Source organism: Helobdella robusta, assembly GCF_000326865.2.
Source record: "Helobdella robusta unplaced genomic scaffold HELROscaffold_11, whole genome shotgun sequence".
Lineage (NCBI taxonomy): Eukaryota > Metazoa > Annelida > Clitellata > Rhynchobdellida > Glossiphoniidae > Helobdella > Helobdella robusta.
In genome coordinates, this window is record NW_008703617.1 from 4,481,496 (window position 1) to 4,497,362 (window position 15,867).

At 32.2% G+C, this 15,867-nt stretch overlaps 2 protein-coding genes across 2 annotated transcripts; both read right to left on the bottom strand.

The window, feature by feature from the left end:
- Positions 1 to 3,972: 3,972 nt before the first annotated feature.
- HELRODRAFT_72567 (hypothetical protein) lies at positions 3,973 to 8,163 on the bottom strand (the record flags this gene model as incomplete). Its single annotated transcript, XM_009013066.1, has 11 exons — positions 3,973 to 4,338; positions 4,519 to 4,656; positions 4,908 to 4,953; positions 5,130 to 5,311; positions 5,434 to 5,586; positions 5,739 to 5,853; positions 6,145 to 6,272; positions 6,664 to 6,807; positions 7,518 to 7,608; positions 7,846 to 7,921; positions 8,121 to 8,163. The coding sequence occupies 11 exons, from the start codon at positions 8,161 to 8,163 to the stop codon at positions 3,973 to 3,975; spliced, it is 1,482 nt and encodes a 493-aa protein (XP_009011314.1).
- A 1,473-nt stretch (positions 8,164 to 9,636) lies between these two features.
- Positions 9,637 to 13,079, bottom strand: HELRODRAFT_167566 (hypothetical protein; the record flags this gene model as incomplete). Its single annotated transcript, XM_009013067.1, has 5 exons — positions 9,637 to 9,716; positions 10,405 to 10,512; positions 11,058 to 11,187; positions 11,813 to 11,932; positions 13,053 to 13,079. The coding sequence occupies 5 exons, from the start codon at positions 13,077 to 13,079 to the stop codon at positions 9,637 to 9,639; spliced, it is 465 nt and encodes a 154-aa protein (XP_009011315.1).
- Between the last annotated feature and the right edge of the window lie 2,788 nt (positions 13,080 to 15,867).

Here is a 15,867-nt window from a genome sequence, read left to right on the forward strand (position 1 = left end):
ATTTTGGAAAATAATAAAAAAAGAAATATAGATTTTTGTTGATGTTTCAAAGGATGAATTGTAAACAATAATATTTTGTCTACGTCATGTCATTATATAGATGTGCTATTATAATTTGTCTAGGAAACTGTTAATTGAAATTTTATTATTAGTGAATATTAATAAGAATAAATTATATTATTATCATTGTTTTCTTGGCGTTTTGAACAATACTTGAAAATTTAACGTTGATCACTTCAATAGTTTTTAGAACTTATTCCTATTTGAGTGTACTTTAAGTTTGATAATTAACTACCGTAGCAAAGATGTTATAATTATTTCGACACCCATCACTGACAATTCAAACCAGATACATGCAGTTGATTCAAAATCGTGAACGAATGAACATTTCTTAGATAATAATAACGACTGTGTATAGTTTGGATTTCGCGTTAGTAAATGTAGGTAGGAGCGTTGAATTCAATATGAAAAGCACGCAGGTGATATTATGAAGAATCTAAGGATTGACAGTCACTCCTTGCTGGCTGGCAAATAAACAGTGGAGGGTAAAAACTTGACACTGGAAATGTTTTTGATAGACTTAATTTTTTTCATATCTAACTGTAAGTGATTTAGTAATGTTGAACTTGCCTAATTTCTGTTGTATATAAATAAATATAATCCTGCTTGAGCTGTAAATTATAGTCAGTAAGATAAATTTAAAGTGATTATGACCAATTAAGGAGTAGAAATTGCAGGCGTTCAGTTGGTCATGCGTCACGTCTCATACTTTTTCAGCATTTTATTCATTTTGTGGTTAAGATGAAAAATTCAAATATCAAATATAAGCTGTGATATCTGAACTTCGAAAGTCAGACATTATGACCAAAAAAGGAGCCACAAATCTTAAAAAATTTTTCCCCCGGGTCGAAAAATAGTTCTCAATGTCGCCCTCACAACTGAAAGTTCGCCTACCCCCCTGCGCTAATACATATCTTAAGCGACTTGATTTGATGGTGCTGAACTGAGCAGGAATAATAACATTGAAGTAACTTCTTTGTTCATCAAATGATAACAATACATGCAAAGCCAATGTGATAAATTTACAAATCATGATAAAGAGATATAACGACAGTATCTAGAAATGAAAAAGTATGACTAAAGTAGTATAGCATAGAGTAACAGGATAAAAGTATATATATATATATATATATATATATATATATATATATATATATACGTACATGTGTTTTACGTGTGTGACATCAAAATATTAATATTGGCGGCAAAATGTTTATAAAAAAAAAACACCAAACGATAAAATGCACATCAACCAATCAATTATTATATTTATTTATTTACACTACAATGACAGATGGTAATAAATAAATAAACAAATAAATAAAATGATTAAATGTATTATCTCTGAAGCCTTATTTATATTAGTTATTTCCGCGATCATTCAATTGATACTATCTTATGAACGACACGGTTAATGTAATAATAAGGTTACCAAACTATAACTAAAAACTATTACTTATAAATCTCTAATTATAGATTAATTAATTACTCCAATGATTAAATAATACAGTTAAATATTAATTATAATTAATAATAAAAATGTAAATTCCTGACGGGAATATGGAGGCATGAGGCGCGTTTGTAACCAGAGAGTATGAGAAGAAAAAAAATGCTTACTTCAATTCTCATAAACGAGTCAATCACAACGAAACTCACTGACATGACTAAGTTAATCAAAAACATCAGGTATAATCACAATTGACTTCATACATTATCACCTTCCACGTCGTCATCTTCATCATCATTCATGTTATCATTATTTGAATTTGCCATCGCGAGTGCAATCGCTTGAGTGGTTATAACGTGGCAGATAGCAGAACTCATCATATCATCAAAATTATCACAATCCCATCACAATCCCTCATATCATCATCCTCATCATCATTGAAACATCATCATAACAATCACCATTGTTGTCGTCGTCTTCAAAATCGTGATGCCGGATAAAAATAGACAGTGACAGATATATTTGACTGAATATCGATCCTTCGGCCCATCTCTTCAAAGATAGTTTTTATTCTGGCAGCATTTTCATACGAATAAAAATTAAACTTACTTCAATTAAATTTGAAATAAAATCTATTTAATATAAAATAAACTAAAAGAGAAATCTAATATCAAACTGGCGATATACGATCATTGTTCAGTTCAGCCTTGAAAAAAGTTAGTGAAAAAATGAAGTATCGAATTTAAATAAGCTCATATATAGACAAGTATGCATTGTATGAAAAAATATACGTGTAAATGTGTTGAAAATTGACACACACACACACACGTACACACGAACGCCATACATACGCACATCCAGACACATACACCCTGCTACACACATGAACGTTTATACAGCAGAGCTGCTAAATAAATGTTTATTTCTCATAAGAACCTGAAAATCTGAAACGTTGAAAAGTAGATTTTTAGGCTTTTATAAAAAAATCGAGTCATAAAATATTGTATCAATGAATCAGTCAATCAATTAGCTTATAAAGCGCTATTTTCGCGATGTTCAACAGCGCTCCTCAATGAATTTTGAAAACAGATGGGTCTTGAGATCCGCTCTGAACTTCGCAAGTGATGGAGAAGTAGTCAGAGAAGTAGGTAGAGAGTTCCAGAGAAAAGGACCAGAAAAAGCAAAAGCAGATTTGGCAATATCGTTCGGTTTTAATGAACGCAGATCGACATTATTCTATAAAAATTGATTAACTGAAAATCATTAGACAATTAAATAAATGCAGACTTTAAAGTTTATTTATATTAAAAAAGCTTAGACAATTTTTCAAAATTTAAATCCAATTGACTGCGTGAAGCACTAGATATGATAAATTAATACAGAAACATTCGCATTGTTTGCGGGTGTTTGGCGTTAAGAACTTATTGAAAATCTATCGCTGGAGACATTGCAGTTGAAAACAACACAGTTACAGCAAAGGTAGGACTACTACACCATCATGCCATGCAACCAAGCATTAATTGGTAGTGCCAAACAAACTAGTAGTGCCTAACTAATTCCCTATTCCTTAATTCATTTCACAACTCCATCATGATACAATAATAATTAATGGTTAATAAACTGTATCGTGATTCAATGTTGATAAATATGACAAATATGATGTTGGTTATAAAACAACAACAACTCAAAAAGGAGTATAGAAACCAAAATAAGCGTTGAAAGTTGCAAATCTAGAAGAAATCTTACAAGGTGTCTGCGTTAGACCAGGGTTTGTAATTTAACAGCTCTGAAAAACACACACGAACGCACGCATACACACGCACGCACACGTACGTATATATATATATATATATATATATATATATATATATATATATCCATAATATAACAATGCAAAACAGCAAAACAGTCATTTGCTGTGCTTTAACAACGAATGCTAGGCAACAAATCAGGTAGGTACTATTCAATCAATCAATCAATCAATCAATCAATCAATCAATCATTCAATCAATCAATCATTCAATAAAACTGATAAAAATCTTTAAAACAACGAACGAACAACAAAACTGAAACACTGAAAAATGTTGTAGTTTCGAAAAAAAATAGTTACAAATATATAGAAAGAATGCACATAAAGTGGTTGGTTAAGGAGGTTACACGTTTGTTGCTGTTTGTGTTGTTGTTTGTGTTCATGTTGCGTTGTTGTTTGTTGTTGTTAATATTCATGTTCATGTTGCTGTTAATGAAATGTTGCTGATTGTGTGTTAACAATGTTTCTGTTGTTTTATTGTTGTTAAAATTTACGAATGCATATGATAATCAACCATGTGTATATGTATGTGTGTGTGCGAATACATGTAGGTGCGTGTGTGTATGTATGTGTGTATGTGTGTGTGGTTGCCTGCGTGTGTTGCTTTGCTGTGCATTATATCTTCTTTGATCTTCTAACGATTCAACTTCATTGCCTAAGAGAGTGAATTAGTAAGTGAATTAGTAACTGAATGAAAGAACGAATGTATAAATGAGTAAAAGAATGAGCGAATGAATAAGTGAAAGAGAGAATGAATGAGTGAATAAATGAGCAAACGAATGAGTGAATGACACCATTGACAACCATCCATCCATCCATCCATCCATCCATCCATCCATCCATCCATCCAACCAACCTTGCTGACATTAACTCCTGTGATGCCCTCGACCATGAGCGGCAACTTCTCCATGACGTCGAGGACCTCCTTGGCCATCTTCGAGGCTCCGATCTCCCCATTGCCCACCGACACCATCGTCACTTTCTTCGTCTTCGAAAGAGGGGCCGAAATCTCAGCAGCCATCTGTTTCATCATGTGATGTGTGTGCGTGCGTGTGTGTGTGTCTGTTTTGTGTGTGTGTGTGTGTGTGTGTGTGTGTGTGTGTGGAATGTATGTGAGTACGTCTCACATGCACATAAATAACATGGACAGCTTATATTCGAAGTGGCACAAAAAAGTATACCACACAAAATACAGTGGTACCTTGGGCAGCATGTTAAGAACCATATCAACAACGGCAGCGTCCTTGTACTCCTTCCAGGCCTCTGCCTTCTTCGACATCTGCTCGGCTTCTGCTTTCGCCTTGGCTTCGATGGCGAACGCTTCAGCTTCTCCTTTCAGCTGGCGATTGTTTAGTTTTGAAAATGTTAATAACAATGACGACGGTGATAATGAACGATAATAAAAAATAGAACGATTTGATCCCAGTTTCAAAAGATGGCAGTTTGATGTAGGTGATGATATAAACAAAGTTATGTAATTTGTTGACCGATCCAATCAAACCAACGATCATTCAATCAGACAACAAGCCAAACAACTCCCCAATCAATCAATCAATCAAACAAACAACCCAAACCAAACAATCAGTCAACCTTGATAGCCTGAGAGTTCGCTTGAGCTTCCAACATGACGCGATTTCTAGACAAAGAAATTCACCACAAATATCATCACATCAAATGATAGTAAATTCATCATCACATCAAATCATAATCATCTAGCTTCACAATCATCAACAAGTTAAATAACCATCCAACCAACGCATGACCATTAAATACCAACACATGACCAGCCAGCCAACCAGCCAACCAACCAACCTATGGGCTTCAGCAAGCTTCTCCATTTTGAACTTTTCAGCCTCTGCAGGCTTCTTGATGGTGGCATCCAACTCTCTCTCCCTCCTCACGATCTCCTGTTCCTGCACTTGGATCTGCTGAGCCCTCTCTATCACTGTTATCTGCATCTCTTCCTCCTTTATGGCCTGCTTTGTCTTAGCCGCCTGCAAGTGAGTGCACAAATGTGCGCGTGTGCATGCGTGCGTGTGCATATGCGTGCGTGTGTGTGTATAAGTATGTTCCCAAGGAACAGAAAGAACTGAATGAAGAATAATGAAGATCATACCTGGAGAGAATAGGCCAACTCAGCCTGCGCCTTCTTCGTGTTCACCTCCATATCAAATGAAGCCTTCTTCAGCTCGAAGTCTCTCTGTGCTTTGGCTATCTCAATGTCGTTAACATAACGCGAGGCCATGCGCTGCTCCTCAGCCATTGCTTCCTACCAACGTAAATCAGGATTCAAATTTGTATGCGCGCGTGTGCTGGTGTGTATGTGAGTGTATCAATGTGTCCAGTTGGACTTGTTCAATGAAACAACTATGTAACTGTCGGCCAGCCAATTAGCCAGCCAGCCATCTAACCAACACCCACCTTGATTCCAGCATCTCTTCTTGCTTCAGCCTCTCCAATGCGAGCATCCCTCTTGACCTGAGCAGTTCGAGACATTCCAAGTGCCTTCAAGTAACCCTGCAAGCAGCATGAATCACTCTTAGCTACAATAATAAACAACATTCGACGACATCTTCATCAACATCACTTGCATTATCTAAGCAGATTTTCATTTCTATTTCTTAATGAATGCAAATCTGTTACAAACACTTCTCAAATACAAAAATTTTTCATTTGTTTTCAATTTATTCTTTTGTTGAAATGTTGAATAATGGAGCAGTCGCAGTCCAACTCCTCAGCTTATCATTTGAATAGCGAAACGGCTGATGACAAGAGCCAGCCAGCCAGCCGGCCAGCAGATACACAAACCTCATCATCCTCTTGACACAAACCTACCTCATCATCCTTGACATCCTTCAGTGTGTAGCTGACCACGCTGATGCCCATGTTGACCAGGTCCGACGAGGCCACCTCAAACACTGCCTTCGAAAACTTCTTACGATCCTTGTAGATTTCCTGAGATGGATAAATAATAAATAAATAATAATAATAAATAAATAAACAGACGAATTGTTGTGATTACTCTAGAAAATAATTTCTAACATGTGTAACATCTACTAATAAAGCTGGATAATCAGCAATAAATTTTGAACATGAAATGCGAAATTCTGTGCTTTGAGAAAAAGAAGACTACAAAATGTAAAATTATACAAACATCTTCATCGTTACAATGGATCCGATGTTCCTCCATCATTCATTCAGTTATTCAACTCAATACAATTCCATCATCAAAGATTCAAACACGGCACACACACCAGGCACAAGCACAAACACACTCATGTACACACCTCACAGCAACACACACACACGCACGCACACACACACACAAACACACGCACGCACACACCTCAACAGTCATGTTGCCCATGATGGCCCTCTGATGGCCCTCCAGAGTTTCCTGGGCAATCCTCCTAATGTCAGATTCCTGCTTGCCGAGAAATTGTTGGCAGGCGGCCTGCAACATGTCCTGGTTCTGTCCTTGGATCTTAACCTAAATAATACAAGTTTCAACAGTAAGGATGGTTTCACTTTTTACATAGGAATTGAAATATAGTACTTCAAAAACTATTAATGTTGGATAGGGAATTTATATCACCAGCCTTAATCACCTGCACATGCTAATATGAATTAAAAAGCGTTAATCAATGCTACAAACAAAACAAAACAATAATAGTAGGAAGATAACAACACAACAACAATAGTAAGAAGTGAAGATGACAACGACGATGATTATAGTTAGGATTACGACAGTGACGATGACATTAATAATGATTCCTGTGGTAAGGATGATGGCAATGAAAGAAAAAACAATGATCAAGTTGTCAATCATTGAGTTGTGGGAGTGGACTATACACAGATGATGACAATGATATTAATGATAATGCAAAATAAATTTTATGATGATGCCAGTTATGATTCGATAATGATGATGAGTGTGATAATAGCAATAATAACAACACGATGATGATGATACTTATGATGATGACACTTATGATAATGATACTTTTGATAATAATACTTTTGATAATGATACTTATGATAATGATACTTATGATAATTATGATAATGATACTTGGATGATAACAATGATGATTACACCAATGATGATACTGATGATGATAACGACGATGATGATGATAACGACGATGATGATGATAACGATGATACTGATGAGGATGATAACGATGATGATAATGGTACCTGAGCAATGCCAGTTACAGAAATGGCAACACCAAGCTGCGTGTACACATGGTCACTTTGGATCTGGAGGGTCATTGTGTTCAGTGATAGCCTGTATGGAAAGATGGATGGATGGATGATGAATGAATGAATGGATGGATTGATTGATAGAAAAATAGGTTGATGGATAGACAAATGGATAAATAGATTGATAGATTAATGGATAAAAAATAGATTAACAACTAAACTGATTTACAGATAAAAGCCAATAAGCAAATGAACTAATGGACAGATCAAAAAATGAAAAGATGATTGAATGAACAAATGAATGAGATGATCAACAAACGACCTTTGAATTCTTTGAAGGCCTGGAATGACGAAAACTCTTCCACCAGGCACAATCAGAGGCTTTGAATGGCAGCACCCTTTAGAAAAAGTTTATTTAATATTAATTCATTTAAATATTTATTTCATGTAAATTTTAAAATGCGGTAAAACATTTATTTAATAAACAATAGGTTGAGCGATTTAGCAATTTGTAAACTAAAATTCTTAAAATTAGAAACCAGTGAATCTAAAATTGAAAATATATATTATATAAGAAATGACTTTTATTTATCAAACCTGACACAACCATAGCTTCATTGGGGCCACAAGTATGGAACATCATTGTAATAAGAACTCTACTCTTCTTTCTTTAACAATCTATCAATGAAAATGTTCATTCATTTCATATAATTATTAATTAATTAATTATAATAGTAAAATTTTGTAAAATGATGCATTATATTATTATATTGGACATTTTTAATTTGTAATGTTTTTTATCACTTTTTTTATTTTATTCATTTTATTTTATTGTATCAGAGTTAGGGATTGAATAGAAACAGACTTTAGTTTAATTTAATTTTTAACAGAATATATAATTCTATAATAATTCTATTTAAATTTAATTAATTATTAATAATTAATAGAATAGAATATTTACATTTATTCTATTCGAGATCTAATCATAATTTTGAAAAAAGCATAATTTCGTTAATCAAACTTTATTATTATAATTCATTCTCACTGAATTATAAACGGTTTTTTTGGGCCATTTGTGTTTTGTCTTTTCTTACTTGTCACATAAATAGTGCAATAATTAATTAATGAATGAATAATAATGAGACCAAATATGAAGCTAAAACACTCGATCGCAGCTGATCAAAATGCAGAAATATAAAATTTTTAAAAACTAAACATACCGATCAAATCACTAATTTTAGTGAATTTCGCGTACTTTTGATCTGTAATTATATCGAAAAAACAAACACACACACTGAGTAATTTACTTACTCTGATCAGGAATGCAAGCGATTTACTTTAAAATACCGTCAAACCGTATGTATCCGACAGTTTAATTTCGAAACGACTTCTGATTTTTAATGTATTGAAACTGTAAAATTGTATTTAATTTCACTACAAGAAGTGTAACAAAGTCCGGACAAACTTATTAAATAAAAGAATTATGACTTATGTAAGATTTTGTGTTATAATCTAAGATCAAACAGCAATAACAAATTTCCGCGTCTCTAGTCTGGTTTTTTATCAGCTTTTCTAACCTTGTTGCTTAAGCTTAAAAGACATCTATATTGATATACTAAAAAAACATTACTATGAAGTTAAAACTTCCACTTATGTGTACATCTGTACAACACTAGTTAAAAAGTATAACTTCGTTGTTTAGCCTGTACAATCGGTATAAAGGACATCACTTTTGGTATAAATTTGGATCAAACTGGATTAGTTCTAGTTTAGTTTAACATTAATCCAAATTATATTATGTATGTATGTATATATATATATATATAGATATTATGTATGTATATACACATGCATATTTATGTATATATTTGTATGTCCCAAATAACACAAGACACACCAAATCTATTTATCTTATAATATGGTCTAGTCTAAATTAAACTACATAACCGCTGTAAATAATTTCGAAATAAGACCGAACATATATTTATTGCGAAAAATCAAACAAAGGAAATAGGAAATTTTTTTTGAGATAATAAAATAACAAAAAAAGAACAAAACAATTGACACAAACGAAAATGAACTAACTAATACATAAATTAAGATGTTTTTTTGTTTAATTTTCGAGAAATGATACATAATGAGTGAGTTCTTCCAGGTATCTGTCGTCATCGTCTTCCATCTTTACTTTCGTTTCTGTTAAAAGATTAAAAAAAATTATTACTAAAAACATTCAACTATAAAAATAAAAAATATGATTGTATGTATAATAGACGAGCATCAAAATAAAACCATATTCCAATAAGCAAAATATTTATAATTTTCGTTATCATTATTCACTCATAAAAAATTGACAAGTAATAAGGATAATGATGAAAAAACTAATTAATTGACAATAAATAATGATAACATTAATAATAATAAGAAATAATATCATAATTATAATTAAATACAGCTTGTGAATAATGAAAGAACAAGAAAACTGCAGACAGACCAATCTTTCGTGGGTAGAAAACATTGTTGACGCTGTCAAATGTCCATCCTTTCTCTGTCGTGACTGGCAATGAAACAAGAAAATTATGAAAATCAGCCACAATAACAGCAATAACGAAAATGGTGTGATGATGCAAGGGCTATAACATCAATAACAATAATAGCGTTATGGTGCCTGGCATTGCATCTGCTGCAGTTTGCTTGGGTTTGAATGCAAAGATATCCACACTTGTCTCAGAGGTTACAACAAAACACATCCATCACATGTGATGGATGGATGTAAGTGGAAGTAAAGGTTGATCTTTTTGCATTTGAATGTGGTCACTACAATAGCAAAACCAGGCGTCTTAACCATTACACTGCTAATTCAACAAAGTAAAACCTTACTAACTCTCTAGCAATCTGTCTCCGGTGACACCGACTTTGTTGACAACATCCTGCAACGATATACAGAAGTAGGCCATCGAGATCAAGTCTAGACAGTGATGTCTCGTTGAGTCTGTTCATTCATGTTTATCATGAAATGAAATATTTCAATAGAAAAACAAAGAGCCACTGAATATCGTAAATAAAGCGTTGTAAAATTCAAGAAAATTTTTATGAAAATTGAAAAAATTTAATAATTTTATTTGGATCAAAAATTTATACATTTTAAATATTAAAAAAAATGTTTTCAGAATGTTTCATAATTCATACTCAAAGGTGGGTGGGTGGGTGGGTGAAATAGTTAAAAGAGCCTGGCAGGGTTTGAATGTGAGGAGATCCTTGCCTACTACATTCAATGTGTGTGTGTCCGTGTGTGTGTGTGTGCGTTTGAAATGTATATCTACATTTACTCACTTGCAATGTATGTGTGTGTGTGTGTGTGTGTGTGTGTGTGTGTGTGTGTGTGTGTGTGTTGTTGATACCTATAAGAATTACTCAAGAAAGAATTAACAAAAATAACACCAAAATGAATAATACAAAATAACAAGCTTAGATATACAAATAATGTAAGAAGCCATTTAATTACCAAAAAAACCAAACTTCCACTAATTCACTAACCGAGTAGAGACTCCATGATAGGTTTAAGGTGGACTCCCCAATCTTTCGACAGACATTCATAAACTCCCTGATAATCTTTCCTCCACAGTTTCTTACCAACTTCCCACACGTGACATAGCTCGGGGGAGGCCTGTCCAAATAAATTAACTTGAAAATAAACTAATTTTAAAAATATTTTTTAAAAAATATAAAAATTATATTAGTAATTCGAATAAAGTTGGAAACCACAAACGTTTTTAACTGCTTCAGGTATTCTTTTCCACAAAAATTTAGCTGAAGTTCTGAAAAATCACAAGATAAAAAAATGAAATCAAGACTAACTAGTGTAATTTTATAAAATTATTATATATTTAAAATTAAATGCAGTTAAAATGTCATTTAAATCTATAATTATTTACATAATTAAACATAACTAAGAAATGGTTTTATGATAAAATATTTTTTTATTATAATAAAAAAATGAAAGTAGCCATGGACGTACAGATCATTCTGTAGTAAATAGATGGACAGCATTTGACTGTAAGCAACTGGGGATGGAGGATTTTGCTGTAAAAATTATTTTATCTTATCATTTAACAAATGAATAAATATTATAAAAATATTATGATATATAAATATATATATATATATATATATATATATATATATATAATAAAGTACAATAATGAAATGAAATATAATTAAATTTTTAATTGAAATATAATTTAAATATTTAATAATTAAATAAAAGTAAAGTCGTCAAAAAAGAAAGTAACTTCTAATTCTTGCAATTCGAGTTCAATTAGGAGAGTATTGAAATTGATACCCCCACTTTCGTCATTGGAACTTAGAACAGATACCATCTCGTTGGGGATGAACAATTTTCCAATTATTTCCTTTTTTTGTAAAAAGAGTTTTTAAATTTTATTAATAATTAAAATAAAAAATAATAAAAATAAACAATATTATATATTTTTATAATAATTAATTAATATTTAATTAATTCAGTTAATAAAATCAAACATATAAAAATTATATTAATAAAAATTAAATAAAATAGCACTTCTTTTTTTTTATTTATTTTCATTATTATTATATAATATATAATTATATATGTATTTTAATATTCAAATTTAATTTAATATTTAATAATTAATTAATTAAATTATAAATTAATTTAAAATTATTAATTATTATTAAATTATTAATTAGTAATTTTATCTTATCGTACTGTATAAAAGATTAATGATATAAAAAATTAATGTTAATTATTATTATAAAATTTAAAATCAATAAATCGGTAAAATATTACTTTTGAAAAACATTCAACAACTTACTTATAATTTGAAACAAACAATTGTTTACCTACAACGCGGGCGATAATTCAAACTGTTTTGCACATAGAAAGTTAAATAAATATTAGCCTGCCTACATAAATCCAACTAAATTATTTCAACGTGGGTTTTCAAGACTGATGGAGCATCACCATAAACTTTGGAACAACATGTACAGAATGATATTACATACCATACACCACACACACACCCAATACACATACACACACTCATATATATATTTAATAAATATATATATATGTATTTGCAGTATCATATATAGAATATAACATCAAACAAGCTAAAACACAACATCGGCAAATCTCAATCTGTATTGATTGGATAGGAATAGTGAATTGGAAGCTCGCATGGTTTTGATAACTCAAACGAGTTCAAACATCCAATAACCAACCTTGGAGTTATTCTGGTTTCTTATTTATCAATGGAAAGTCGTTGAAATAAACTCTGTCCTATCGTCGATGCTTCTGTCAGCTGCACAGAATAAGATTGATCAGAGATCATCTGACCGTTAAGTCAACAAAAGTATTTGTTTGCAGTTTAATTTGTAGCCGAGTTGACTACTGCAACTCCATTGTGGACGGAATTAAAGTATCTCTATTTCAATTTTCAACATTGGTAGCAGGATGTTCAAGATTCCATTCAATTTTAGTTTACAACTTACATCGGACATGAGCCACTCTGACTTCATATGTCAGAAAAAGTAAAATTTAAAGATTCACTGATCAACAGGCCGGCGATAAGAGAGCAACTCCAACTGGTTTCCAAAGTTACGAACCGAAGCAGACTGAAATCATACAATAATGGAGGTCTCTACTTATAAGATTTAATTCTACGCGCATGGGCAGCAGAGACATTCAGTATCATCAGCCAGATTTGGAATGCTTAGAGTGTGGAACTAAAGCAATAAAACGTCAGAGGCCTACAGTTGTTGAAGAAACGTCTGAAACAGGACTTATTCAACAAGCCAGCAAGACGTCTGAAGTTCGTCATAAGAGGCACTGTACAACTCATTAAACACTAATACGAATTTATTTATTTTAAATAAGAAAAACAAAAAGTGACAGAAAAAAACATTAATATATTATTTTGTTTACCATCATTGTCGTCATCACGATCACAACCAACTTCTTCTTCTTCTTCATCATCATCATCATAGTCAAAGCACGTGGGCAACCAATATATCATCATCATCATCATCATCATCATCATCATCACCACTATTATTATCATCATCATAGCCACTATCATAATGTGATAACGCTGATACTATCATCACCATCTCACCATCATACCGTGATGATATCATTGAAATGTAATAATGATAGCACATTAAGCCATAAAACACCCGGACATGATTGCAATTGAATGAATCAACACCGTTGGCGGTCATGTTAACTTGCACCTCCCAGACCTATGGCACATACAGCAGGGCCTGCGCGTGTTCAGCGTAGGTAATTAACATAATTTATTATTAAAATTAACATAAATTATTATAATTAGGATGATAATTAGCCCCAGTTATTTGATTAACTAATCAGTTAAATAATTAATTTTATCGATAATATTTCTTGAAGAAAAAACAACAACATGGCAATTGTCTCTAATACGCAAATATATAATATTCGTAATTGTTATCATCCTTCTCATCACCATCATCATCATCATCAATATCATTATCAGCAAAACTTCTAGTAAGATAAATCATCATAATAATAGTAACCTCTGGGAGGAATAATTTAGAAGGTAAATGGACAGATCGTGATCTAGTCAAAATACAAAAAAATATGAAAATAAAATAAAATTAATAATTTATTATTCATTTACATGGAAAAATAATTAACAAACTAATTATGATGAATAGGAACGCTAATTAATATTAATTATCACTGTAAATCACCAATTTAATCAATTAAGAACACATATAATAATAACAACGGGGGAACACTGGTCTAGCGGTAATGTCTGGCACTTTTGTAGCACTGACCAGGTTCAATTACATTGCGATCCCCGCCTATAACATGCCATGTACGTGTGTGCGTGAGTGTGTGTGCGCGCGTTGTTTTACGTGTATCTACCTACAACTATTAATACATACATGCACTGTGTGTTGGCTGTTTGATGCCTCTTGAAAAATTTGAAGGGAGAATTGCAAAGAGAATATGTGATTCCATTTATATTTTTACTTTTCAACGGTATTTCAATTAATAATTAATAATTGTAATTAATTAGTGAAGAACTATTTTTAATTTTATATTTAATTAAAGAATAATGATGCAATTTCGTGAAGATAACATAACACGCTGATCAACAAATGTTAAAGAAATGTTTATTAACCAGTATGGCAAACATTTGCACAGACCACGCATATCCCTACAAATGGATGAATGATTGATTGAATGAATAAATGAGTGAGCGAATAAATGAATGAGTAAATGAATGAATGAGTGAATGAATAAATATGAATGAATATATATATATTTTTATATAAATGAATGAATGATAGAGCTCACACACACACATTTACCCAAATATATACACATACACACAAATAAATAAATACACACCCAATTTATGATGAAAATAATAACAATTATTATTATTATTCATTATTATTATTCATTATTATTAATAATAACAAAATTATATTTTATATGAAAACCTCATTACGAAATGCTTACATTTTTTGGAGCAGGTTTCACAGGCAAAGAAGTCTTCTTTTGAATTTAAATTGAGATTGCGGTCATCATCATCATCTTCATCATCTTCATCATCGTCATCATCATCTTCATCATCGTCATCATCATCATCATCATCATCATCATCATCATCATCATCATCATCATGACAAGTGCGTCTGAATATTTCTCTTCTTTTATTTTTATTATTATTGCTGGACAGCCAATGAAGACTGGGACCATAATCACTGCCAGTTCTGTATGTGAAGAATGATGAAACCATCGATCGATCTATCTATCCATCATCATAATCATCATCGTCATCATCACCATCACTATCATCATCGTCGTCGTCCTCATCATCATCAACGTCATCTTTATTATTATAATTATCATTATTTATCCTCTTCATCATCATCGTCATTGTCATCATCGTCACCATCATCATCACGGTCATCATCACTCACCATTACCATCATCATCATCGTCACCATCATCGTCACCCTCATCATCGTCATCGTCACCATAATTGTCATCCTCATTACCGTACCTATTTCTCGGAAAATCAGCATTGAAGCACTTGACGGAGGAGAACCCTGAATTGAATTCATCTGATGATGACGATGGTGATGATAGCGACGATCTGATTATCTCATTTACAATCATCATCACAATCATCATCGTCGCCCTCCTCACCATCATCATCATCATCACCATCATCGCCCTCCTCATCCTCATCATCACCATCATTCTCCTCCTCATCATCAACGTCATCATCACCGTCATCATCATCCTCATTAC